We start from the raw sequence: 25622 nt of genomic DNA, 5'->3' as shown, positions 1-25622 counted from the left end.
CGCCTCAGCCTCCCAAAGTGCTGGGATTACAAGCGTGTGCCACCACACCCAGCCAACATATTTATATAACGAAAAAACTTTTTTCATTTCAGACGGGCAATATGCCAATGTCCTAACGTGGTTTGAGGGAGGCATATTTCACACATGAGCATGAAGACCTGATCATCAATCTTATAAACTATGAAAGGATCAAACAATAACCCTTTTTTTTTTTTTTTTTTGGAGATGGAGTCACACTCTGTAACCCAGGCTGGAGTGCAGTGGCACGATCTCGGCTCACTGCAACCTCCACCTCCTGGGTTCAAGCGATCCTCCTGCCTCAGCCTCCCCTAGTAGCTGGGACTACAGGCACGTGCCACCGCACCCAGCCACAATATATACATTTTTTAATTAAGAGAGCATCTCAGGCTGGGCGCGGTGGCTCATGCCTGTAATCCCAGCACTTTGGGAGGCTGAGCCAGGCAGATCCTGAGGTCAGGAGTTCAAGACCAGCCTGGCCAACATGGCGACACCCTGTCTCTACTAAAAAATACAAAAATTAGCTGGGTGCGATGGCTCACGCCTGTAATACCAGCACTTTGGGAGGCCGAGGCAGGCAGATCACCTGAGGTCAGAAGTTCGAGATCAGCCTGGCCAACATGGTGAAACCCCGTCTCTATTAAAAATATACAAATTAGCCAGGCATGGTGGCAGGTGCCTATAGTCCCAGCTACTTGGGAGCTACAGCAGGATAATTGCTGGAACCTGGGAGGCGGAGGTTGCAGTGAGCCGAGATCGAGCCATTGCACTCCAGCCTGGGTGACAGAGCAAGACTCTGTCTCAAAGAAAAACAAAAACACAGGGTCTAACTCTTGCCAAGGCTGGAGTACAGTGGCACAATCACAGCTCACTGTGCCCTCCACCTTGCAGGCTCAGGCAAGCCTCCCGCCTCAGCCTCCCCAGTAGCTGGGACAACAAGGCATGTACAACCACACCCAGCTTTTTTTTTTTTTTTTTTTTTTTTTGAGATGGAGTCTTATTCTGTTGCCCAGGCTGGAGTGCAGTGGCACGATCTCAGCTCACTTTCAGCTCCGCCTCTCGGGTTCACACCATTCTCCTGCCTCAGCTTCCCGAGTAGCTGGGACTACAGGTGCCTGCTACCACGCCCCGCTAATTTTTTGTATTTTTAGTGGAGACAGGGTTTCACCATGTTAGCCAGGCTGGTCTCAAACTCCTGACCTCGCGATCTGCCTGCCTCAGCCTCCTAAAGTCCTGGGATTACAGGCGTGAGCCACCGCGCCCTGGCCACACGCAGCTAATTTGTGTGTGTGTGTGTGTGTGTGTGGTGACAGGGTCTCAGGGTCTCACTATGTTGCCCTTGCTATCCCCTGGCTCAAGTGATCCTCCTGCCTTGGTTTCCCAAAGTGCTGGGATTGTAGGCATGAACATTGCACTAGGCCCCAAAATTGTTTAATAATGTTTCTTTTCTGATTACAAAAGATACCCTAATGCTTAAGCCAGGCACAGTGGCCCTCACCTGTAATCCCAGCACTTTGGAAGGACAAGGAAGGCGGATCACTTAAGATCAGGAGTTCCAGACCAGCCTGGCCAACATGGTGAAACCCTATCTCTACCAAAAATACAAAAATTAGCCGGGCATAGTGGCGGGTTCCTGTAGTCTCAGCTACTCGGGAGGCTGAGACAGGAGGATTGCTTAAACCCGGGAGGTGGAGATTTCAGTGAGCCGAGATTGTGCCACTGCACTCCAGTCTGGGTGACAAAGCAAGACTCTGTATCAACACAAAAACAAAAACAAAACAAAAAAATGATACCTAATGCTTAAAAGATGAAAAAATTCAAGTGATACAAGAATGTATTCAATACAGCGAAAGCCACTCACAGTCTTACCTCTCCTCCCCTAGATACAGCTGGTATTAAGGTTCATTTCCATAACTGTTGACACCAGCATATGTTCAGTGTCCTCATCCAGGGAGAGGCCACTGTGTGGAGGACTCTGCTGGAGCTTGGAGGCAGTGGCCAAGGTCAGGGCTCTGCCCAGTATGTGAAACAGCCCCCAGAGTCGAATAATTTAGGTTGCTGTTTCATCTTTTGTGCTCCCAAGCAATGCTTTGTTAATTATACTTAGTTAGTTATCCTTATAATACATATCTAGAAGTCGAGTTGTAGAATTTCAGGGGCAATATCTGAGTGTGTGTATTTTTTCTTTTCTTTTCTTTTCTTTTCTTTTTTTTTTTGAGACAGAGTCTCTCTCTGTTGCCCAGGCTGGAGTGTAGTGGCGCGATCTCGGCTCACTGCAACCTCTCCCTCCAGGTTCAAGTGATTCTCCTGCCTCAGCGTCCTGAGTAGCTGGGACTACAGGAGCACACCACCACACCTGGCTAATTTTTGTATTTTTAATAGAGACAAGGTTTCGCCATGTTGGCCAGGCTGGTCTGGAACTCCTCCTAGCCTCAAGTGACATGCCCACCTGCCCCTTCTCTACAAAAAAGTTTTTTAGGCTGGCATGGTGGCTCAGCACTTTGGGAGGCCAAGGCAGGTTGATCACCTGAGGTCAGGAGTTCAGGACCAGCCTGGCCAACATGGTGTAACCCGGTCTCTACTTAAAATACAAAAATTAGCTGAGTGTGGTGGTGGGAACCTGTAATCCCAGCTACTCAGGAGGCTGAGGCAGGAGAATCGCTTGAACCCAGGAGGCAGAGGTTGCAGTGAGCCGAGATGGTGCCATCGCACTCCAGCCTGGGTGATGATATTGAAACTCTGTCTCAAAAAAAAATTTTTTTTTCTTTTAATTAGCTGGGTGTAGTGGTATGCGTCTGTAGCCCCAGCTACTTGGAGGCCAAAGTGGGATGATTGCTTGAGCCTGGGAAGTGGAGGCTGCAGTGAACTCTGATTCTACCACTGTACTCTAGCTTGGGCAACAGAGGAGACCCTGTCTTAAAAAAAAAAAAAAAAAGAAAAAAAGGAAAAAAAGGAAAAGAAAAGAGAAAAAGAAGACTAGTTGGAGACTCCCAAATGAATTAATAAATCTGTCACAGAAATGGAAATCAAAATAAGAGGAAGTCACATTTCATCTCAAGAGCTTGGTGATACCCAATGTCGCATAGGTAGGCAAGAGCACCTCACACCCTGTCTACTGGTGAGGGATGAGTCGTGCAACCTTTGTGGAGGGCAACCAGCAGAACCTGCCAAAATTGTAAATGCATCTATCTTTTGACCTAGCCATTCCGCAATTAGAACTGTTCTTAGAGGAAAAAAATATGCATACATCCTCACTTGTAAAATTTTTTTGAAAAAGGCCGGGCGCAATGGCTTATGCCCGTAATCCTTGCACTTTGGGAGGCTGAGGCAGATGGATCACTTGAGGCAAGGAGTTCTAGACCATCCTGGCCAACATGGCAAAACCCTGTCTCTACCAAAAATACAAAAATTAGCCAGGCGGGGTGGTGGGCAGCTGTAATCCCAGCTACTAGGAAGGCTGAGGTGGGAGAATCGCTTGAATCCAGGTGGAGGTTGCAGTGAACCGAGATCGTGCCAGTGCACTCCAGCCTCGGTGACAGAGTGAGACTCTGTCTCAAAAAATAAATACATAAATAAAATTTAAATTTAAAAAAAGGCCGGGTGTGATGGCACATGCCTAGGAATCCCAGCCACCTTGGAAGCTGAGGTGTGAAAATTGCTTGAGCCCGGGAGTTCAAGGCTACAGTGAGCTATGATGGCACCACTGCACTCCAGTCTGGCAACAGAGAGACCCCATCTTAAAAACAAATAAATAGGGCCAGGCGAGGTGGCTCACACCTGTAATCCCAGCACTTTGGGAGGCTGAGGTGGGTGGATCACCTGAGGTCAGGAGTTCAAGACCAGCCTGGCCAACGTGGTGAAACCCCGTCTCTACTAAAATACAAAAGTTAGCCAGGCATGAGGGCGGGTCCCTATGTAATCCCAGCTACTTGGGGAGGCTGAGACGGGAGAATCGCTTGCACTAGAAGGTGGCTGCAGTGAGCCAGGATCATGCCACTGCACTCCAGCCTGGGCGATAGAGTAAATGAGACTCCATCTCAAAAAAAAAAAAATTTTTTTTTTAAATTGGCCAGGTGTGGTGATGTACTCCTGTAGTCCCAGCTACTTAGGAGGCTGAAGCAAGAGGATTGTTTCAGCCCAGGAGTTTGAGGCTGCAGTGAGCTATGGTCGCACCACTGCACTCCAGCCTGGGCAACAGAATGAGACACTGTCTCAAAAAAAAACCCCAAACAAATCAATAAGCAAATAAACCTGCAGACGGTACAAAGAAAACTGAGGATGTAGAGCAACTGAGGAGCTCCTGCACTGCTGATAGGAGTGTAAACTGCTAAAGCCACTGTGGAAAACAGTCTAGTGTTACCTAATAAGGTTGAAGACATGCACACCCTGTGACCCAGAAGTCACCAGGCATGTGTGCCCTAAAGAAACCCATGCTTATGGTCACCAGGATGCAGGTATAATACATGGTTCACAGTAGCCAACTCTTAGAGTCACCCAGACATCCATCAGCTGTAGAATGGATGAATAAATTGGGGTGTCATGATGGAATACTATACTGTAATGAAAAATCAATGCATTTCAGCTATGTATAACAACCGTTAATCTTGCAAACCTATAGAATATCTATGAAAAGCAGGGGCCAGCCAGGTGTGGTGGCTCACGCCTGTAATCCCAGCACTCTGGGAGGCTGAGGCAGGTGGATCACCTGAGGTCAGGAGTTCCAGACCAGCCTGGCCAACATGACGAAACCCCATCTCTACTAAAAATACAAAACTTAGCTTGGCATGGTGGCGGGAGCCTGTAATCCCAGCTACTTGGGAGGCTGAGGCAGGAGAATCACTTGAACCTGGGAGGCACAGGTTGCAGTGAGCTGAGATCACGCCATTGCATTCCAGCCTTTGCAACAAGAGTGAAACTCCATCTCAAAAAAAAAAGAAAAAAAAAAAAAAAGGCTGGGCACAGTGACTCCCGTCTGTAATCCCAGCACTTTGGGAGGCCAAGGCTGGTGGATCACGAAGTCAAGAGATCAAGACCATCCTGACCAATATGGTGAAACCCTGTCTCTACAAAACATGCAAAAAAATTAGCTGAGCGTGGTGGCACACGTCTATAATCCCAGCTACTTGGGAAGCTGAGGCAAGAGATTCACTTGAACCCACAAAGCGGAGGTTGCAGTGAGCCAAGACTGCACCACTGCACAAAATGCCAGGCGTGGTGGCTCATGCCTGTAATCCCAGCACTTCAGGAGGTCAAGGTGGGTGGATCACGAGGTTAGAAGCTCAAGACCACCCTGGCCAAAATGGTGAAACACCATCTCTACTAAAAATACAAAAAATTAGCTGGGTGTGGTGGCGGGTGCCTGTAATCCTAGCTACTCAGGCAGCTGAGGCAGAAAATTACTTGAACACTGGAGGCAGAGGTTGCAGTGAGCCAAGATCACGCCATTGCACTCCAGCCTGGGTGACAGAGTGAGACTCCATCTCAAAAAAAAAAAAAAAAAAAAACAGGGGCTATTGGATACACCTGTAATCCCAGCTACTAGCGAGGCTGAGGTAGGAGGATCACTTGAGCCCAGGACGGAGAGGTTGCAGTGAGCTGAGATTGCGCCTCCACACTCCAGCCTGGGTGACAGAGTGAGACCCTGTCTCAAAAAATAAAAGAAAGCAGGGGCCAGGTGCAGTTGCTCATGCCTAGAATCCCAGAACTCTGGGAGGCTGAGGTAAGAAGATCTCTTGAGCCCAGGAGGTAGAGGCCAGCCTGGACAACATAGTGAGACCCCATCTCTACAAAACACAAAATAGTAGCTGGGCATGGTGGCACACAGCTGTAGTACTAGCTACTCAGGATGCTGAGGAGGGAGGATCGCTTGAGCCCCAGAGGTTGAGGCTGCACCATGATGGTGCCACTGCGCTCCAGCCTGAGTAGCAGAGCAAGACCCTGTCTCAAAAAATAAAAATAAAAGAAGGCTGGGTGCAGTGGCTCACACCTATAATCCCAACACTTTGGGAGGCCGAGGCAGGCAGATCACTTGAGGCTAGGAGTACGAGACCAACCTGGCCAGCATGGGGAAACCCCATCTCCACTAAAAATACAAAAATTAGCCAGGCGTGGTGGCGCGCCTGTAATCCCAGCTACTCAGGAGGCTGAGGAAGGAGAATTGTTTGAACCAGGGAGGTGGAGGTTGCAGTGAGCCGAGATAGGTCCACTGCACTCCAGCCTGGGCAACAGAGCAAGACTCCATCTCAAAAAAAAAAAAAAAAGAAAAAAGCAGGGATATTGTAGTGGTTCTTTCTAGGGGGGTCTAAGGGCTAAGGGGCTTATGATCTGGAAGGGACAATGGGGACTTCTGGGTGCTGACAGTGTTCTGTTTCTTGACCCAGGTGATGGTTACATTGAGTTCACTTTATGTTATTTATAAAACTATACATTTGTGGGTTTTTTTTTTTGTTTTTTTTTTTAAACGGAGTCTTGCTCTGTCGCCCAGGCTGGAGTGCAGTGGCGTGATCTGGGCTCACTACAAGCTCCACCTCCTAGGTTCATGCCATTCTCCTGCCTCAGCCTCCCGAGTAGCTGGGACTACAAGCGCCCACCACCACACCCGGCTAATTTTTTGTATTTGTAGTAGAGACGGGGTTGCACCATGTTAGCCAGGATGGTTTCGATCTCCTCACCTCGTGATCCGCCCACCTGGGCCTTCCAAAGTGCTGGGATTATAGGCGTGAGCCACCGCGCCCTTCCACATTTGTGTTTTATGCATTCTTCTGTATGAATATTTCACATTTTAATAAAATTTTTTTTTTTTTTTTGAGACAGAGTCTCGCTCAGTCGCCCAGGTTGGAGTGCAGTGGTGCGATCTCCGCTCACTGCAAGCTCCGCCTCCCGGGTTCAGGCCATTCTCCTGCCTCAGCCTCCTGAGTAGGTTGGACTACAGAGCCCGCCCGCCCGTCCATTAATTTTTTGCATTTTAGTAGAGGCGGGGATTTCACTGTGTTGGCCAGGATGGTGCTCACCACGTCTCGGCCTCGTGATCAGCCGCCTCCCAGCCTCCCAAAAGTGCTGGGGTTACGAAGAGCGTGAGCACGGCGCCCGGCTAATAAAACTTTTTTTTTTTTTTTGAGGGCGGGTCGCTCACTCAGGCTGGGTGGAGTGGCGGGATCTCAGCTCCTGCAAGCTCCACCTCCCGGAGTTCCGCCATTCTCCTGCCTCAGCCTCCCGAGTAGCTGGGACTGGTAGCCTGCCACCTGCGCCCGGCTAGGATTTTTGTATTTACCCAGTAGAGGCGGGGTTTCACCCGTGTTAGCCAGGATGGTCTCGATCTCCTGACCTCGTGATCCATCCCTTCGACCTCCCAGAAGTGCTGGGATTACAGGCTTGAGCCACCGGCGCCCGGCCAAAACTTTTTTTTTTTTTTTTGAGATGGAGTCTCGGCTCTGTCACAAGCCGGGCTGGAGTGCAGTGGCGGATCTCAGCTCACTGCAAAATCCCGGGTTCGCCATTCTCCACCTCAGCCTCCCGAGTAGCTGGGACTACAGAGCCGCCACCTCGCCCGGCTAGTTTTTTTTGTATTTTTAGTGAGGCGGGGTTTTAGCCGTGTTAGCCAGGATGGCCGCCATCTCCTGACCTGCGTGATCCGCCCGTCAGCCTCCCAAAGTGCTGGGATACAGGCTTGAGCCACCGCGCCCGGCCAATAAAACATTTTTAAAAGAACACTTGTATAGCCTCCTCTTCCAGAAAACCGGCCTGGACTGCCAGAACTCTGGGTGATCTCATACCTCTAGAGAGTTCCTAGAGCCCTGCTCCTGAGTCTGAAACTGAATGTGCCCCGCTTGTGTCCTGTCCCGGCCCAGGTGCAGCGGAACTGCTGCCTGACGCTCTGCAACTTCAGCATCCCCGAGGAGCTGGAATTCCAGTACCGCCGGGTCAACGAGCTCCTGCTCAGCATCCTCAACCCCACGCGGCAGGACGAGTCCATCCAGCGGATCGCCGTGCACCTGTGCAACGCCCTGGTCTGCCAGGTGGACAACGACCACAAGGAGGCTGTGGGCAAGATGGGCTTTGTCGTGGTACGTGTGGGGGGGTGCCCCCTTCCTCCTGAGCCTCACTACTCTCCCCCACCCCTCTCCACCACTCCTCTACCCTGAGTGAGAGTCTCAGAGCAGGGCCTGGAACTGGGAGTTGGAGAGGGAGAGTGTGCTGAAGCATGAGGGTTTTAGGCTAGACCAAAGGAAGAATTTCTTAATGCTGAACGTTGCTGGTGGCCTCATAGATTTCTTCCACCTACAGCATACTATCATCCTCTCCCAGTCCCTGCACTCATCCTGCTTTCATAGGCTCCATAGGGAAAGATGCCATGTTGTCCTTCTGTCTTTGTGTCCCCAGCACTTCCTGGCATGGGCCCTGGAGGCCAGTGGGGAGGTGATAAATATCACTGGTGAAAGGAAGGAAAGATTGACAAAGGAGCTCAAGAGCTTCTGGTCTCATTTGATGGTTAGGGAAGCTCAAGCCCCAGCGGGAAGGGCTGTGCACAAAGTCACAGGGGAGTCACCCGAGGGCCAGGAATGGCACCCGGGCCTCCTGATGCCAATACTAAGGGGCTGCGGAGTGGATGCCTTCAAATAGCCTCCCCCAAAGATATGGAGACTTGATCTTGTCAAGACTCCTGAACTAGCCGTGGTGAGCCTCAAGACTCCTGTCAAGACTCCTGAACTAGCCATGCTGAGCCTCCCCTCTATCTTGGGTTCATGGGGGTGGGAGTTCTTGAGCCCCAGCACTCTAGCAGAGTCTTGTCCCTGCCTGCAGACTATGCTGAAGCTGATTCAGAAGAAGCTGCTGGACAAGATAGTAAGTCAAATCTTCACGAAGTCGCGCTGCCCTTTCCCTAGCCCGCAAGGGGCCTGGGCTGCCCCTGGGGGAGGTCCATGTTTTGTCAGGGGCCCCCCTCCCTGGGTACCAGGAGCCTTGGCTGAGCCCTGTCCTGCCCTCACAGTGTGACCAGGTCATGGAGTTCTCCTGGAGCGCCCTGTGGAACATCACAGATGAAACTCCTGACAACTGTGAGATGTTCCTCAATTTCAACGGCATGAAGCTCTTCCTGGACTGCCTGAAGGTAGTGTCCACCTCCTTCAGCAGCAGCTGCCTCAGCTGCCCACATGGCCCCTCTGCTGTCCCGAGGCTTCCCAGCAACCAAATCTGTAGCACCCCTCACCCATGCTTCCGGAGAAGGGCAGTGGGGACAGACTCAGGCCCACCCACCCAGGATTTGCTGCTGACAGAAGCTCCAGACCCAGATGGCCTGGTGGGGCCTCCTGGGAGCGCCCACTCCAAGGGAAAGCCCCTCCCTGTCTCCTCAGCAGTCATTCTCAGTCTGCCCACAGCTGGCCAGAGCCCACTACGCTACGAGCTAGACAGCAGGTCTGTTCATCCTTAAACACATGCTCTGTTTTCCTGCTCTGATTTCTAGGAGGGTCCCTTAAACTAATATTTTGAGCTTTGGTGAACACAACCACGTCTGTCCCATAGGTCAGATCTCTAATCAGCCTTTGCCTTTGTGGCAAGGAATCCCACCCCTTTAATCCCTTAGTGTGTGTACCCTGCACTGACCTAGGTGCATTGGAGGGTAGGAGGGCAGCCTATATGCCCCCTTTATCTAGTTGGCATGGCCAGATGCCCATAAAGCTTTTTGGTTAACAATACCAGATACTAAGTCATTAAGTACTAATTGATGTGGCCCACTGGCTCTCATTTTCCCAGGAATTCCCAGAGAAGCAGGAACTGCATAGGAATATGCTAGGACTCTTGGGGAATGTGGCAGAAGTGAAGGAGCTGCGGCCTCAACTAATGACTTCCCAGTTCATCAGCGTCTTCAGGTTAGTACTTTTAATCCTTTCCCTTTTTGCCTTGGCTGCCAGGATGCTCAGAGCTCTAGTGTCTCCTCAGTTGCACAACTGCTCTTAGCCTAGGTTTGCTATAAATATCGTTTTCCATCGATAATATGGTCTCTTATTCATTCAATCCTTCATAAGTGGCCCTTTTGTAATTATATATCTTTTTTTTTTTTTTGAGACGGAGTCTCACTCTGTCGCCCAGGCTGGAGTGCAGTGGCCGGATCTCAGCTCACTGCAAGCTCCGCCTCCCAGGTTCACGCCATTCTCCTGCCTCAGCCTCCCGAGTAGCTGGGACTACAGGCGCCCGCCGCCTCGCCCGGCTAGTTTTTTGTATTTTTAGTAGAGACGGGGTTTCACTGTGTTAGCCAGGATGGTCTCGATCTCCTGACCTCGTGATCCGCCCGTCTCGGCCTCCCAAAGTGCTGGGATTACAGGCTTGAGCCACCGCGCCCGGCCTATATATCTTTTTTTTTTTGAGATGGAGTCTTGCTCTGCCACCCAGGCTGAAGTGCAGTGGCGCAATCTAGGCTAACTGCAAGCTCTGCCTCCTGGGTTCCTGCCATTCTCCTGCCTCAGCCTCCCAAATAGCTGGGACTACAGGTGCCCGCCACCATGCCCAGCTAATTTTTTTGTATTTTTTAGTAGAGACGGGGTTTCACCATGTTAGCCAGGATGGTCTCAAACTCCTGACCTCATGATCTGCCCGCCTCAGCCTCCCAAAATTCTGGGATTACAGGCGTGAGCCACCGCGCCCAGCCTGTAATTATATCTTAAATGACCTCAAATCCCTTTAGAACTAATCTGGATATATAGACAGTATGTGATAAAGAAATAACTAGCACCTCTTGCTTCTTGTTTTAAGTTGGGGTCCTGCAGCTGGTATCTGAAGAGAAACTCGGGGAGTGGGACTCCATTTTTCTGTCTTTCTCCTGGCAGCAACTTGTTGGAGAGCAAGGCCGATGGGATCGAGGTTTCCTACAATGCCTGTGGCGTCCTCTCCCACATCATGTTTGATGGACCCGAGGCCTGGGGCGTCTGTGAGCCCCAGCGCGAGGAGGTGGAGGAACGCATGTGGGCCGCCATCCAGAGCTGGGACATCAACTCTCGGAGAAACATCAATTACAGGTGCGGGCAGGGTGCGGAGCGGGGATGCAGTGTGGAATATGGGGTAAGTGCTGGGCAGGATGCTCATGCCATTAAGGTCTGCTCAGAGCTCCCGCCTTTCTTCTGGTCCTCTGTGGGGTTCTGCTTTCACTCACTGATGTGTAGCTGCACACAGCACAGAGCATAAATAAAGGCACGATCTCACCCATGCAGCCTGGAGCATTTGTCATACATGCCAACATCTGCATGTACCCAAAGCCTGCTCTTTGCAAACTACTGATACCTACTGATTTGTGGGGAAAGGTGGGGAGAAAATAGACACACAACAGAAAACCATACAGATGGGCCAGGCACAATAGCTCTTGCCTATAATCCCAGCACTTTGGGAAGTCGAGACAGGAGTATCATTTGAGCCCAAGATTTCTTTTTTTTTTTTTTTTGAAATGGAGTCTTGCTCTGTCACCCAGGCTGGAGTGCAGTGGCGCAGTCCAACTCACTGCAAGCTCCGCCTCCCGGGTTCACACCATTCTCCTGCCTCAGCCTCCCAAGTAGCTGGAACTACAGGTGCCCACCACCACGCCCAGCTAATTTTTTTGTATTTTTAGTAGAAACGGGGTTTCACCGTGTTAGCCAGGTTGGTTTCCATCTCCTGACCTCATGATCTGCCCGCCTCGGCCTCCCAGAGTGCTGGGATTATAGGTGTGAGCCACCACGCCCGGCTGAGCCCAAGATTTCAAGACCAGCTTGGGCAACATAGTGAGACTTCCTCTTTACTAAAAATTTAGGCCGGGCGCCGTGGCTCACAGCTGTAATCCCAGCACTTTGGGAGAGCCAAAATGGCGGATCATGAGTCAGGAGATTGGGGCCATCCTGGCCCCAACACAGTGAAACCCCATCTCTACTAAAATACAAAAAATTAGCTGGGCATGATGGCCGGGTGCCTGTAGTCCCAGCTACTCAGGAGGCTGAGAGGCAGGAGAATGGTGTGAACCGAGGCCGGAGCTTGCAGTGAACTAGATCGCACCAGTGCACTCCAGCCTAGGCGACAGGGCTGAACTCTGTCTCAAAAAGAGCCACAAATTCAGGCCGGGTGCAATGGCTCACGCCTGTAATCACAGAACTTTAGGAGGCTGAGGTGGGCAGATCACGAGGTCAGGAGTTTGAGACCAGCCTGCCCAACATGGTGAAACTCAATCTCTACTAAAAATACAAAAACCTGGAGTGGTGGCACATACCCATAATCCCAGCTACTCAGGAGGCTGAGGCAGGAGAATGGCTTGAACCTGGGAGGCGGAGGTTGCAGTGAACCAAGATGGTGCCACTGCACTCCAGCCTGGGCGACAGACCAAGACTCTGTCTCAAAAAAAAAAAAACAAAAAAAAATGGCCAAGCTTGTAGTGGCTCAGCCTGTAATCCCAGCACTTTGGGAGGCGGGCAGGCGGATCATGAGGTCAGGAGATGAGACCATCCTGGCCTAACACAGTGAAACCCACGTCTCTACTAAAAATACAAAAACTAGCAGGACGAGGTGGTGGAAGCCTGTAGTCCCAGCTGCACCGGGGAGGCTGAGGCAGGCATGGCGTGAACCGGAGGCCCGGGCTCCAGTGAGCTGAGATCGGCCACTGCACTCCCAGCCTGGGCCCACAGAGCTAGACTCTGTCTCAAAAAAAAAAAAAAATATATATCAGCTGGGCGTGATGGTGCACATCCATAGTCCCACCTACTAGGGAGGCTGAGGCAGGAGGATCACTTGAGCCCAGGTGGTCAAGGCTGTAGTGAGTCGACATTACACTACTGTACTCCAGCCTGGGAGACAAAATGAGACTCCTTTAAAAAAAAAAAAAAAAAGAAAAAGAAAAAGAAAACAAAACAGGACCAGGCACAGTGGCTCACACCTTTAATCCCAGCACTTTGGGAGGCTAAGGCAGGCGGATCACCTGAGGTCAGGAGTTCGAAACCATCCTGACCAACACAGTGAAACCCCATCTCTGCTAAAAATACAAAAATTAGCCAGGCACGTTGGCGGGCACCTGTAATCCCAGCTACTTGGGAGGCTGAGGCATGAGAGTCGCTTGAACCCAAAAGGCAGAGGTTGCAGTGAGCCAAGAACTCACCACTGCACTCCAGCCTGGGCAACAATAGAGTGATACTCCATCTCAAAAAAAAAAAAAAAAAAACAAAACAAAAAGAAGAAAACAGGAATTGTTCATAATCTCACTCCCTGAAAGAGAACCCCTGTTGACATTTTGGTGTCTCTTCTTCCAGCAGCGTTTCTATGCACAGATTTCATTACTTTAAGTCAAGCTGGCATCAATTCCTACTGTTTTGTGACTGAATGGCCAATCACCAGGCAAGGATCTCCCTCGTCATTTTAGGGCGGAGTCACTCTCTTTGTACCATCCTGTACAGATGGACATTTCAGTTGAAAACCCATGTTGGGAGGAACAGGCTGACACTGACGGTTTTGCCAATGCGCGAAGTACTATAGTTCTTGGGGAGAAAGGAAGCAGAATCGCTGGCCCAGGAGTTTTGCACACACGTGTTTCAGGCTTTTGGACCATGACTCCATGCTGGCCCACAGAAGGCCCTTGTCAGAAGAGCAGTCATAGGCTGGATGCGGTGGCTCACGCCTAGAATCCCAGCCACTTTGGGAGGCCGAGGCAGGAGGATCACTTGAGCTCAGGAGTTTGAAACCAGCCTGAGCCCTCACCTCTACAAAAAAATGTATTTTTTTGAGACGGAGAATCACACTGTCACCCAGGCTGGAGTGCAATGGTGCGATCTTGGCTCACTGCAACCCCCACCTCCCGGGTTCAAGCAATTCTCCTGCCTCCCAAGTAGCTGAGATTACAGCTGTATGCTGCCATGCCCAACTAATTTTTTGTACTTTAGTAGAGACGGGGTTTCACTGTGTTGCCCAGGCTGGTCTCAAACTCCTGAGCTCAGGCAATCCACCTGCCTCAGCCTCCCACAGTGGTAGGATTACAGGCGTAAGCCACTGCGCCTGGCCAAAAAAATTTTGTTTTTAATTATTCAGTCATGGTGGCTCACACCTGTAGTCCCAGCTCCTCAGGAGGCTGAGGTGGGAGGAGCACTTGCATGGCCTGGAAGGTCAAGGCTGCAGTGAGCTCTGATCGCGCCACTGCACTCCAGCCTGGGCAGCAGAGCGAGACCCTTTCTCAAAAAAAAAAAAAAAAAATTTAGTCTGGGTGCAGTGGCTCACAGTGGCCTGTAATCCTAGCACTTTGGGAGGCCAAGGCAGGTGCTCAGGGGTTCAAGACCCGCCTGGCCAACAGCAAAATGATGCTCTAACCCAAAATTAGCTGGGCGTGGTGGCATGCGCCTGTAGTCCCAGCTACTCGGGAGGCTGAGGCAGGAGAATCATATGAACCCCAGGAGGCAGAGGTTGCAGTGAGCCGAGATTACACCACTGCACTCCAGCTTGGGTGACAGAGTGAGACTCAGTCTCAAAAACGAAAAAAGGGCCAGACATGATGGTTCATGCCTATAATCCCAGCACTTTGGGAAGCTGAGGCAGGCGGATCAGTTGAGGTCAAGAGTTTGAGACCAACCTGACCAACATACTGAAACTCTGTCTCTACTAAAAATACAAAAATTAGCCCAGGCACAGTGGCACACTCCTGTAATCCCAGCACTTCGGGAGGCTGAGGCGGGCGGATCACGAGGTCAGGAGATCGAGACCATCCTGGCTAACACGGTGAAACCCCGTCTCTACTAAAAATACAAAAAAATTAGCCGAGTGTGGTGGCGGGCGCCTGTAGTCCCCAGCTACTCGGGAGGCTGAGGCAGGAGAATGGCGTGAACCCGGGAGGCAGAGCTTGCAGTGAGCTGAGATCGCTCCACTGCATTCCAGCCTGGGCGACAGAGCAAGACTCCGTCTCAAAAGAAAAAAAAAAAAATTAGCTGGGTGTGGTGGCACACGCCTGTAATCCCAGCTACCCAGGAGGCTGAGGCAGGAGAATTGCTTAAACCCAGGAGTCAGAGGTTGCAATGAGTGGAGATCGCTCCACTGCATTCCAGCCTGGGCGACAGAGCAAAACTCCATCTCAAAAAAAAAAACAGTCACACGTGCTTCTGCTCCCAGGGTGCGTCTCCCCTTCTCCCCAGGCTGGGTCTCCGCTCCTTGCTGAGGTCTCCAGCTTTCTGCTCCTCCTAATCTGGGTCCCCTCTGCCTCCCTCATGTCTTGTGCCTTTATCCTCTCTCCAAGGGAGCCTCGTTGTGCAGCCTGCCAGTGGGATGCAGGGCCAGCTGTCCCTTCTCCCTGGCATCCTGCCAGCCTGTCATGGTTGGTCACTAGGATTCCCCAGTGGGAGGAAACCTCAGACAAGAAAAGACACACTCCTCACCCCCAGTATCCACAGTGACCTTGATTTCTTTTCCTGCAGGTCATTTGAACCAATTCTCCGCCTCCTTCCCCAGGGAATCTCTCCTGTCAGCCAGCACTGGGCAACCTGGGCCCTGTATAACCTCGTGTCTGTCTACCGTGAGTGCTGACTGGTCCTGGGTTCAGACCCTCATCCAGCTGAAAGCAGATGTGCCCTCAGGGAGTTTGTAGTCCAGGGGGGAGCATTAATTGCTGCTGCCGCTTTTGTGCCTCGGAGCAGAACCCTCCACTTTCCAGCATTTGTGGGACACCCAGCTTAACGGCCCACTCCTGCCTCCTCACCAGAAGCAGGCCTAGCAGGCGAAACACCTGTGCAGAGTTCCCAGACAGCTTTCTTAATGCTTCTCGTTTCCATGTGCAGGAACAGTCCAAAATCTCCATGCCTGCTGGGCTCAGTGGTGCACACAGCTATTCAGGAGGCTGAGACAGGAGAATTGCCTGAGGTCTGGAGTTTCCAGCTGCATTGAGCTATGATCATGCCTGTGAATAACCATTGCAGTCCAGCCTGGGCAACATAGCGAGACCCCCATCTCCAGAAATAAAATAGAAGTCTCCATGCTTTCTGCATGAAAAAAACCACCCATACCACCAGCTGGTTCCAACCTGGCAGGTCACCAGAATCACCTGGTGAAAATACGGATAGGCCGGGCGCGGTGGCTCAAGCCTCTAATCCCAGCACTTTGGGAGGCCGAGACGGGCGGATCACGAGGTCAGGAGATCGAGACCATCCTGGCTAACACGGTGAAACCCCGTCTCTACTAAAAAATACAAAAAAACTAGCCGGGCGAGGTGGCGGGCGCCTGTAGTCCCAGCTACTCGGGAGGCTGAGGCAGGAGAATGGCGTGAACCCGGGAGGCGGAGCTTGCAGTGAGCTGAGATCTGGCCACTGCACTCCAGCCTGGGTGACAGAGCAAGACTCCGTCTCAAAAAAAAAAAAAAAATTATATATATAATATATATATATTTTAAGATTTTATATATATAAAAATTTTTTTTTTTTTAAATTAGGAGCTCTGGAAATAAATACAGCAACTTCAAACCAAGGAGTCACCTCTTGCTTCCCCTACATGGATGCAGAACTCCCACCCATGGGGCTGGACACACATGTCTTGCCCCCACCAAGGCCTGTGCCTTCACACCCCCAGCACCAGGATAGTCCTCACAGACAGGGTGGGTTTCTGGGCCTCGGGCTGATCAGAAGACCATCCTGATCCTCTGCTGTCTGCTCCTATCCCACAGCGGACAAGTACTGCCCTCTGCTGATCAAAGAAGGGGGGTTGCCCCTTCTGAGGGACATAATTAAGATGGCGACCGCACGGCAGGAGACCAAGGAAATGGCCCGGTAAGAGACTAGCAGTGTGTTTCTGCCTGGAACCTTGATTTGGGGGAGTAAGGGCATAGCGGGCGCCCTCTGGAGGTTAGGAATGACTGAAATTCCCAGGGCAGCTTGGGGTTGAGTACAGAGGTTGACAGTGTATTGATGTCCAGCTGGGGCCTCTCCAAATGTCATCTTGACCACAGTATGGCTGGAAACTAGATGACCAAGCTCTGAACGGAGCATCAGGGCCCTCGTTTGTAAGCTTCGTTTTCTTTTATTCCCAACAAATTCCATCCTTTTATCACCGGGTATTAGCAAGTGAGGTCAGAACTTTTCATTACGTTTGGCCAAAGACGTTCCCACTAAAGAAGGGACATGGTATGGTCAAATACATTCTAGAGATGAGACGAGGCAGAGTGCAAGTGAGCTTGCTGAATGTGAAGGTCGCAAACATGGTAGAGTCCCAGCCTTCTGTGGCTGTGTGGCTTTCACTGCAGTGTCTGAAATGCCACTCCCTCCAGTTCTCAAGTCAATCAGGACAGGAGAGACTCTCAGGGATGTGACATGTCGAAATCGTCAGAAACGACCTTGTTTTCTCCAGGATTCATTCTAGAAGGGACAACGGTCAAGCTGACCCAGCACACTTTTTCATGTCTCTGTATAGAGCAAAAGGTCACATGGAGGAGGGGCCTGGAACTCAGAGTCTCCTCAGACAGCCACTTCCTGGGCCCGGGCAGGGAAATGTCACCTGGTTCTACTATATCTGCCCAAAGGCACTGCTGGCCAGGCACAGTGGCTCACACCTGTAATCCTAGAACTCTGGGAGGCTGAGGTGGGTGGATCACTTGAGGTCAGGAGTTCGAGACCTGGCTAACATGGTAAAACCCCATCTCTACTAAAAATATGAAATTAGCTGGGCGTAGTAGTGTGCACCTATAATCCTAGCCACTTGGGAGGCTGAGGCGGAGAATCACTTGAACCTAGGAGGGGGAGGTTGCAGTTAGCCGAGATGGTGCCACTGCACTCCAGCCTGGTCAACAGAGCAAGACTCTGTCTCAAAAAAATAAAATTTAAGTATAAATGGACAGGACCCACCCCTAGGTTTTCTTTTCCAGTGCATCTGGGAGGTGGGAGGTGGCCCTGGAATTTTCATGGTTAACAGGGATTCCCGGGAAATTTGAGAAGCACTGGGTAAGACTGACCAGTTACCTACCACAGTCACTTTGAACATGTGTCCAAGGCCTGTGATGGGAATCTGAGGCACTGGCCTATCTGACAGCAAGGAGTAAATGACCCTGGATGATGCTTAGGAGAAGGCCCTCGGCCTGTCCACTGGCCCCTCTCCCACTCTGGAAATTTGCTTCCTAAAAGGTATTGGGGCACCCCTTTAACACACAGAGGCTGCAGTGAAGCCCCCAACCCACAGGCTTGGTGTTGAATGGGCAAGCTCTCCGGGTTCCAAGGTGACAACTGACAGTGATGGGTGGCAGGGGTCAGGCTGGGGCGGGTGAGACTTGAAATCTGAGCTGGAGTGCTGGGCCCCAGCTGCCACAGGGTAGTGGGGGCCCTTGTGCGAACACAGCTGCCCCCACCCCACCCTGGACCTGCCACTGGATCCGGGCCTCTGGGGGAATCTGATGTGCAGTCAGTTTGGGGACCACTGGTGGACTTCTGGAAAGAGAAGGGTCTGGTGTGCAGGGAAAATGAAGAAGGAAGAGGTCACTGAAGAAAGTTCCAAAGGGTTCTGGAGGTCAGGCCTGAGCTGATTTGGGGACCCCTATCCACAGATGCCCTGGAACTGGGGGTGGTGGGAAGGAAGGAAGCGGAGGACGGCTGGTGATGGCATTCACGGCCACAGGTGCCATTCCCTGAGTCCCCTGCACATGCCAGCCACTCTGCCAACCCCTCCATCCACATCATTCAGTCAGCATCACCATCACTGTGAACACGTGTTTACCCAGCTGCGTGATGACCTCGGAGGGGCTGGGCTCACCCCACCCAAGCCCACCCTCCAATCCTGTCTCCCTCATTGTCTCCAGCAAGGTGATTGAGCACTGCAGTAACTTTAAAGAGGAAAACATGGACACATCCAGATAGAGGCCTCCACCCCCATGGCCACCACCGCTCTGGACCACAGGCGGGGAGGAAGCGTGCTCAAGCAGCCCAGCGGGCAGTCCCCTTCCGAGGGAGCCCCCCACGGAGTGAAGAGACATGGGGGACTTTTGCACAACCGACGCTTTTCCTTAACATTAGTGAGATATATATATTATATATATATTTTTTTTTTGGTTAGGAAGTGTGAAGTTTTGTGTGTATGATTTCTGTACAAAAACAAAAGCAACACTCCTGAGTCCTTGCAGCTTCCTTGGCCATCCTCAAACCCACTCAGCCTTCATCGCTGACACACTCACTCCTACCCCAACCAGACTAAATGCCTATAACGCTGTGAGTGTCCAGTCCTTGTCCAGGAAACTCAGACCCCAGTCTGGCTTCCTTTCATGAGAGGAGCAGGCCTTGGACAGCGTATCCAGCATCCTGACCCACTGCCCATGCCTGAGAACTCCATCTCGGCTCCCGGGCACAGCTGATGGGGTTTGGGGATTAGAACTTACCCCACTGGGTCTCCCAAAAGCCTTGGTGCTCCCAGCTGTGGGCCATCTGGGGCAAGAAAGTGAGCTGTTCCGAGGCTAAGGTCGAGGCAGCCCTGCCCCTGAAGACCTTCCAGGAGCAGGGTGCCCAGTGGCCCTGCTGCTGTCCGGCCAGGCCTGCCTGAGGCCACGCTGCTATGGAGGCTGCCTCCTAGTCTCCCACCAGGTCCCAGGCTGTGGAAAGCCCCAGCCCAGGGATGGTCAGAACTCGGGGGCAGATTCCACTGCCCCTTCTGCCAAAACACATCCAGAACCTGCCCCCTGCCCTGGAAGCCAGCATCTTCTGGGGCCAGGGGCTTGCTTCCTTGCTCCACAGCCTTCAACTGCCCAGGCGCTCCCACCAGCAGAACTGAGCCTGCCTCCTCATCCCAGCCTGCCCCGCTGCCCAGAGGACCCCACGCCTCTCAGAGGCAGAGGTCCCACGCCAGCCTTTGACCCACAGCGGCCACACAGCCGCCTCCAGACCAGCACTCGGACTGCCCTGCAGTGGCTGCTTGGGCCTCTCTGGCGGTCCCACCCTGCCCTCGGCTTTACCTTGGAAGCCTGAGAGGCGCCGGCTCTCTTGTGCTCCTCCCTCGGTGGACGCTGCCTTGCTTCTCATCGGACACTTGTGGATCACAGGGGCCTGGGGAGCAGCGCTAACCCTGGAGGCAGCCTTTGGATGATGGCTTTTTCTTCCCTCTTCCCTCTGCCGGCCTGCTTTCAGGTGTTCCTAGCATTTCCGCCTCCAGGCAGGACGGGATGGGTGAGCAGCTTTGGGAGAGACACCTGGCCTTTTTCTCCCGGAGCCTCTCCCTCCCTGTCCTGGGAAGTGGGCGGTAGCCCTGTGTTCCCCCAGCTTGGCAGATGGGCTGCATGCAGCGCTCCCTTCCATCCCACGCTCAGCGGCCCCGGCCAGACCCTGGCAGAGTTCACACCTCATTGCTTTATCCCCTGGGGCCTGGGGAAATGTCTGTACTTTGGGATGTCACAGAAATACATTTTTGTGCAAAATGGAGAACAGAGTGTCTTTTTTTGTGGAGGGGATTGCTAGCCTGGCTTCCAGGCTCTGGAGCAGGACTTGAGCCACCCCCGGCAGGGGGACGGCAGTGTGGGTAGTTCTGTGGTAGGGAGGTGTGCATTTGGTAGGTTAAAGGGCTGCAGGCTGGGGACAGGTGGCAGGGGACTGAGCTGGAGTACCTGTTTCCTGTGCGTTCTCTTCACATCCCTGTGCCCACTGAGGACACAGCTGGCAACCAGACCAACAGGGTGCCTGCCCAGGATGGCTCAGCCTGATGGGGGAGACAGATGGCAAATAGAAGATAATGACTCTGTGCCACCAGCAGGGAGAAGGCAGCGGAGGGAGTGGGCAGGCAGGTCAGGGAAGCCTGGAGTCCGATGGGCCACAGTGCTTTAGGGAGAGGGGAAGGAGCCAGCACGGTGTCCCCATGTGTCTAGGAGGCGTCTCACAAGAGGCAGAGTGCAGCCAAACCCAGTGAAAAGACGGAGGCTGCCCAGGTCTGGTCCGAGGGGCGGAGGAAAAGTGCATCCTCAGCAGAGGGTCCTGCCAGGGTGGACAGAGAAGCAGCCCCATGTGGCTCTGGCAGCGTGAGGAACAAGGGTGGAGTGGGACGGGACCAAGAAGTCGCTGGGGCCAAATCGTGAGGTGCCCAGACTCTAGCATGGCCCAGGGCCGTCCTGGCTGACACCTGTGGTCCCCGCAGCTCTATCGACAGTGCCTTGTCATCCTCAAGAGCTGCCTAGTTGGAATAAGAAATGATATGGTCAGCCGGGCGCGGTGGCTCACGCCTATAATCCCCGCACTCTGGGAGGCCCAGGTGGGCGTATCACGAGGTCAGGAGATCGAGACCATCCTGGCTAACACGGTGAAACCCCGTCTCTACTAAAAATACGAAAAAATTAGCTGGGCGTGGTGGCGGGCACCTGTAGTCCCAGCTACTCGAGAGGCTGAGGCAGGAGAATGGCGTGAACCTGGGAGGCGGAGCTTGCAGTGAGTCCAGATGACACCACTGCACTCCAGCCTGGGTGACAGAGCGAGACTCTGTCTCAAAAAACAAAAAAGAAATGATACGGTCACACCCTTTATAGACCACCGTGAGTGTGTGGATTTTACCTTCTATGTGAGGTTTTAAGCCTGGGCATCAGGACTCAATTAAGCGTTTCTGGAAGCTGAGCACTGACTCCTCCCACAGCCTCTGTGAAGCCGAGGTCCCCTCTTCTCCACCTGCTGCAGGGCCTGGATCTGGCCTCTCTCTCTCCCCTGGCTGAGAGCCCCCTGCCACTGGCCACCCACAGGACCTGGGCAGGAAGGGCCTCGAGTACTTTGCCTCAGAACCCTGGTGGGTTGTCGGTGCCTCGGAGGGAATGAGGGAAGTGCCTGCCAGCAGCAGCCAACACTGCTGAACCTTCATCTGTGTGCCAGGCCCCAGGCTAAGTGCTTCATGTACCTTCCGCTTCCTCAGAACCCTGGCAATAATCCATTTTACAGACAAGGACACTGAGGCTCAGAGAGGTGAAGTGACTTTATTTTTTATTTTTTTGAGACAAGGTCTCACTGTTGCCCAGGCTGAGTGCAATGGCACGATCACAGCTCACTGCAGCCTCGATCTCCTGGGCTCAAGCAATCCTTGCACCTCAGCCTCCCAAGTAGCTGGGACAACAAACGTGCACCCCATGAATTTCTAATTTTTGTGTTTTTTGTAGAAATGGGGTCTCACTGTGTTGCCCAGTCTGGTCTCAAACTCCCAGGCTCAAGCAGTCTTCCCACTTCAGCCTCCCACAGTGTTGAGATTACAGGCATATGCCACCATACCTGGCCTGAAATGACTTACTTCCTCAAGGTTGCCACAGTAAAGGAGGGAAAACAAGGTCCTCAGAGGTGCCAGGTGCTCCTCCTCTAGCTCCTTGGCCTGGTACCTGCCATTTCCTGTGTCAGGAACACTCTAGTTCCTGCTCATCCCATCACAGCATCTACTTATCTCATGGGGCTGAAGTTGCTTTATCTTGTCTCCCCCATTGGACTGTGAACAGCAAGCCACATCAAGGCTCTGTTGTAGCCCAGCACAAAACCTGGCATATCGAGGGCTCTCCTTTTAAAAACTTGTGGCCAGGCTGGGTGCAGTGGCTCATGCCTGTAATCTCAGGACTTTGGGAGGCCAGAGCGGGTGGATCCCTTGAGGTCAGGAGTTTGAGACTAGCCTGGCCAAAATGGTGAAACCCCATCTCTACTAAAAACACAAAAATTAGCTGGTGTGGTGGCACGCACCTGTAATCTCAGCTACTCAGGAGGCTGAGGCAGGAGAATTGCTTGAACCCAGGAGGCAGAGTTTGCAGTGAGCTGAGATCGTGCCATTGCACTCTAGCCCAGGTGACAGAGCAAGACTCCATTTCAAAAACAAAACAAAACAAAACAAAACACTTAGGTGACGGGATGAGCTGTGCAGCAAACCACCGTGGCACACGTTTACCTATGTAACAAGCCTGCACATCCTACACATGTACCCCTGAGCTTAAAATGAAAGTTGGAGAGAAAAAAAAAGAAACTATATTTTGCCACTTAGCACCTTCAAACATGACCTACCTCTCCAAAAGCAGACTGATGTCTAAACCATGAAGTCATTTTACTGAGTCTCCCTAAGAAATGTGACCTCTGGCCGGGCGCAGTGGCTCACGCCTGTAATCCCAGCACTTTGGGAGGCCGAGGCAGGCGGATCACAAGGAGTTCAAGGGTACCCTGGCCGACATGGTGAAATCCTGTCTCTACTAAGAATTAAAAAAAATTAGCCAGGCATGGTGGCGCATGCCTGTAATTCCAGCTACTTGGGAAGCTAAGGCAGGAGAATCGCTTGAACCCAAGAGGTGGAGTTTGCAGTGAGCCGAGATCACACCAGGCAGACAGTATGAAACTGTCTCAAAAAAAAAAAAAAAAAAGCAGTGGCTCACACCTGCAATCCTAGCACTCTGGGGGGCCAAGGCAGGTAGATCACTTGAGGTTGGGAGTTCGAGACCAGCCTGACCAACATGGAGAATCCCTGTCTCTACTAAAAATACAAAATTAGCCAGGCGTGGTGGCACATGCCTGTAATCCCAGCTACTTGGGAGGCTGAGGCAGGAGAATCGCTTGAAACTGGGAGGCAGATGTTGCAGTGAGCCAAGATAGTGCCATTGCACTCCAGCCTGGGCAAAAAGAGTGAAACTCCATCTCAAAAAAAAAAAAAAAAGAAAAGTGTGGTGGGATGGGAACTTAAAATTGTGATCCTTCCTCTGTCCATTTGAGATGTGTGTGTATGTCACAATTTAGGAGCTGAAGGCCATTCAAGGACCTGAAGGCCATTCCATTGAAGTGTAATATCAGGAAGATTGGAGCCTCTGTCTCCTAGTCTCTGCAGGAGAACAGAGTCCTAACTTTCATAATTGCTAGCGAGCACACAGAGCTGCCTAATCATATTTACCATGACCAACCCTTCGGAATTTTTCATTTCCCTTACTCTACTGAAGCCCTCACCATTTCCCTCCACTCCCTCATTCTCCCTTTAAGCCAGACATGGTCGTGCACGCCTGCAGTCCCAACTACTCTGGAGGCTGAGGGGGAAGATTGCCTCAGCTCAGGAGTTTGAGGCCATCCTGGGCAACATAGTGAGACCCCATCTCAAGAAAGCAGAAAACAGGCCGGGCGCGGTGGCTCACGCCTGTAATCCCAGCACTTTGGGAGGCCAAGGTGGGTGGATCACGAGGTCAGGAGATCGAGACCATCCTGGCTAACTCGGTGAAACCCCGTCTCTACTAAAAATACAGAAAATTAGCCGGGCGTGGTGGCGGGCGCCTGTAGTCCCAGCTACTTGGGAGGCTGAGGCAGGAGAATCGCTTGAACCTGGGAGGCGGAGTTTGCAGTGAGCCCAGATCGTGCCACTGCACTCCAGCCTAGGCAACAGAGTGAGGCTCTGTCTGGGGGGAGGGAAAAAAAAAAAAAGGTGGGAATTGACTTGCAACCAGGGGATGCAGTTAGTATCAGCTTCAGGGACAGCTGAATCTGGAGGGCTCAGACAATATTGTTCAGACCATCGCTCGCTCCCTCCTTTAGTGCTGCTTATCCATCTCTATGTGTCTTTATAAGTTAGTCTCATTTTCTCCAGCCACAGACAGGGTAGGCCCTCACCGCACAGCGTAAAGATGGCTCTCGGTTGCCTTATATCCCATTCCTTAGGCTTGAGATCCAAAAGAATGCCCCTTCCTCTCAGCATCTAGACAGTAATCTCATGGAAGGCCTGTGATTGGTTCTGCAGAGTCGAACGCCCACAGCCTACCGCTGGCCATCCTAAGGGGTGAGGGGCAGTCCCTCCAATCACATGGGATGGGAAGTCAATTCCCCAATCAAAAAAAGGATGTTGAGCTGAGAAAAACAACAGATGTCAGAGGAGTACCCTGGAGGAGCTGGGATGGGGCCAATCAGATGGAGGCGGAGGAGGATGCTGGTATCAGTGGGAGGTGCTGTGGAAAGGCAGGGCTGAGTGGGGAAGGCCCTGGGGACACAGGGAAGGAAGACAGCCTGAAGCCTCTGGCGGGGAAAGTCCGCCTGTAGGTGGTGGCTCACAGCAGGAGAGGCAAGACAGCCCCGTGCTAGACAAGGCGTTTCCATTATTTAGTCCTCCCAAACACCTTAAGACACTATTGTTATCCCTCTTATAGAGACAGAAAACAGCTCAGAGGGGCTCAGTAACTCGCCCAGGGTCACACAGGTAGGAAGGGGCAGTGCTGGGATTTCTGACTCCCGCCTAAGTTGGATCACCCATAGTCAGAATGTGCACCACATACCTCCACTTTTCTCTCCTCCGTTTGCAACATCTGAGAATAAATAGCAAGGAGGTAAAGCTGTCACCACAGACCAACCTTGGGCGAGCCCTGGCCCTCTGGAGACCTTAGTCATCACATCTTCGAAATGGGCACAAATTTGCCTCTCGGACTCACAGCAAACCGCTGGATCTTTTAAGCGCCCAGGGAGCTACGCGCATGCGCGAGGGCTGCGAGGGCGGGCACAGGGGAGCGCGGGGGAGGTGCGCGCGCGCGCCTGGGCTTTCAAAAGTTACCTGGCGGGTGGGGCTGGAGTTGGGGGAGTTACCAGCTGCGCGCGCGCCGGCCCCGCCCTCAGCCTCTTCAGGCACCTGTTGGCTTGAGGGTCCACTCGGCCGCAGCGGCCATCCAATAAGCAGACTCCCTGATCCAGTCCGGCCCTGCCCAGCGCCCAGAT

At 52.3% G+C, this 25622-nt stretch overlaps 1 protein-coding gene, 1 long non-coding RNA gene and 1 other non-coding gene across 8 annotated transcripts in view; 1 reads left to right on the top strand and 2 right to left on the bottom strand.

Moving 5' to 3' along the window:
* ZER1 (zyg-11 related cell cycle regulator) overlaps nt 1-20375 on the top strand; it is a 43329-nt gene extending 22954 nt beyond the window's left edge. For 4 of the 6 annotated variants that reach the window (XM_031654615.1, XM_031654614.1, XM_031654616.1 and 1 more), the window contains exons 9-15: nt 7866-8081; nt 8818-8859; nt 9005-9124; nt 9769-9884; nt 10839-11027; nt 15414-15511; nt 16421-16645. In XM_031654615.1, coding sequence (XP_031510475.1) covers nt 7866-8081; nt 8818-8859; nt 9005-9124; nt 9769-9884; nt 10839-11027; nt 15414-15511; nt 16421-16623 — 984 coding nt within the window. In that variant the 3' untranslated portion in view covers nt 16624-16645. The other 2 variants (XM_031654617.1, XM_021927144.2) reach the window with 1 other exon arrangement.
* Nucleotides 87-190, bottom strand: LOC116270177. Its single transcript, XR_004178103.1, has one exon. It is a non-coding gene; the product is annotated as a small nucleolar RNA U13 (small nucleolar RNA).
* Nucleotides 19008-25621, bottom strand: LOC110741358. Its single transcript, XR_004178020.1, has 2 exons — nt 25190-25621; nt 19008-20649 (listed from the first exon to the last, which is right to left on the bottom strand). It is a non-coding gene; the product is annotated as an uncharacterized LOC110741358 (long non-coding RNA).
* Nucleotide 25622: the final 1 nt, after the last annotated feature.

Source organism: Papio anubis, chromosome 13 (assembly GCF_008728515.1).
Source record: "Papio anubis isolate 15944 chromosome 13, Panubis1.0, whole genome shotgun sequence".
Lineage (NCBI taxonomy): Eukaryota > Metazoa > Chordata > Mammalia > Primates > Cercopithecidae > Papio > Papio anubis.
This window is presented reverse-complemented; position numbering and strand designations above follow the sequence as displayed.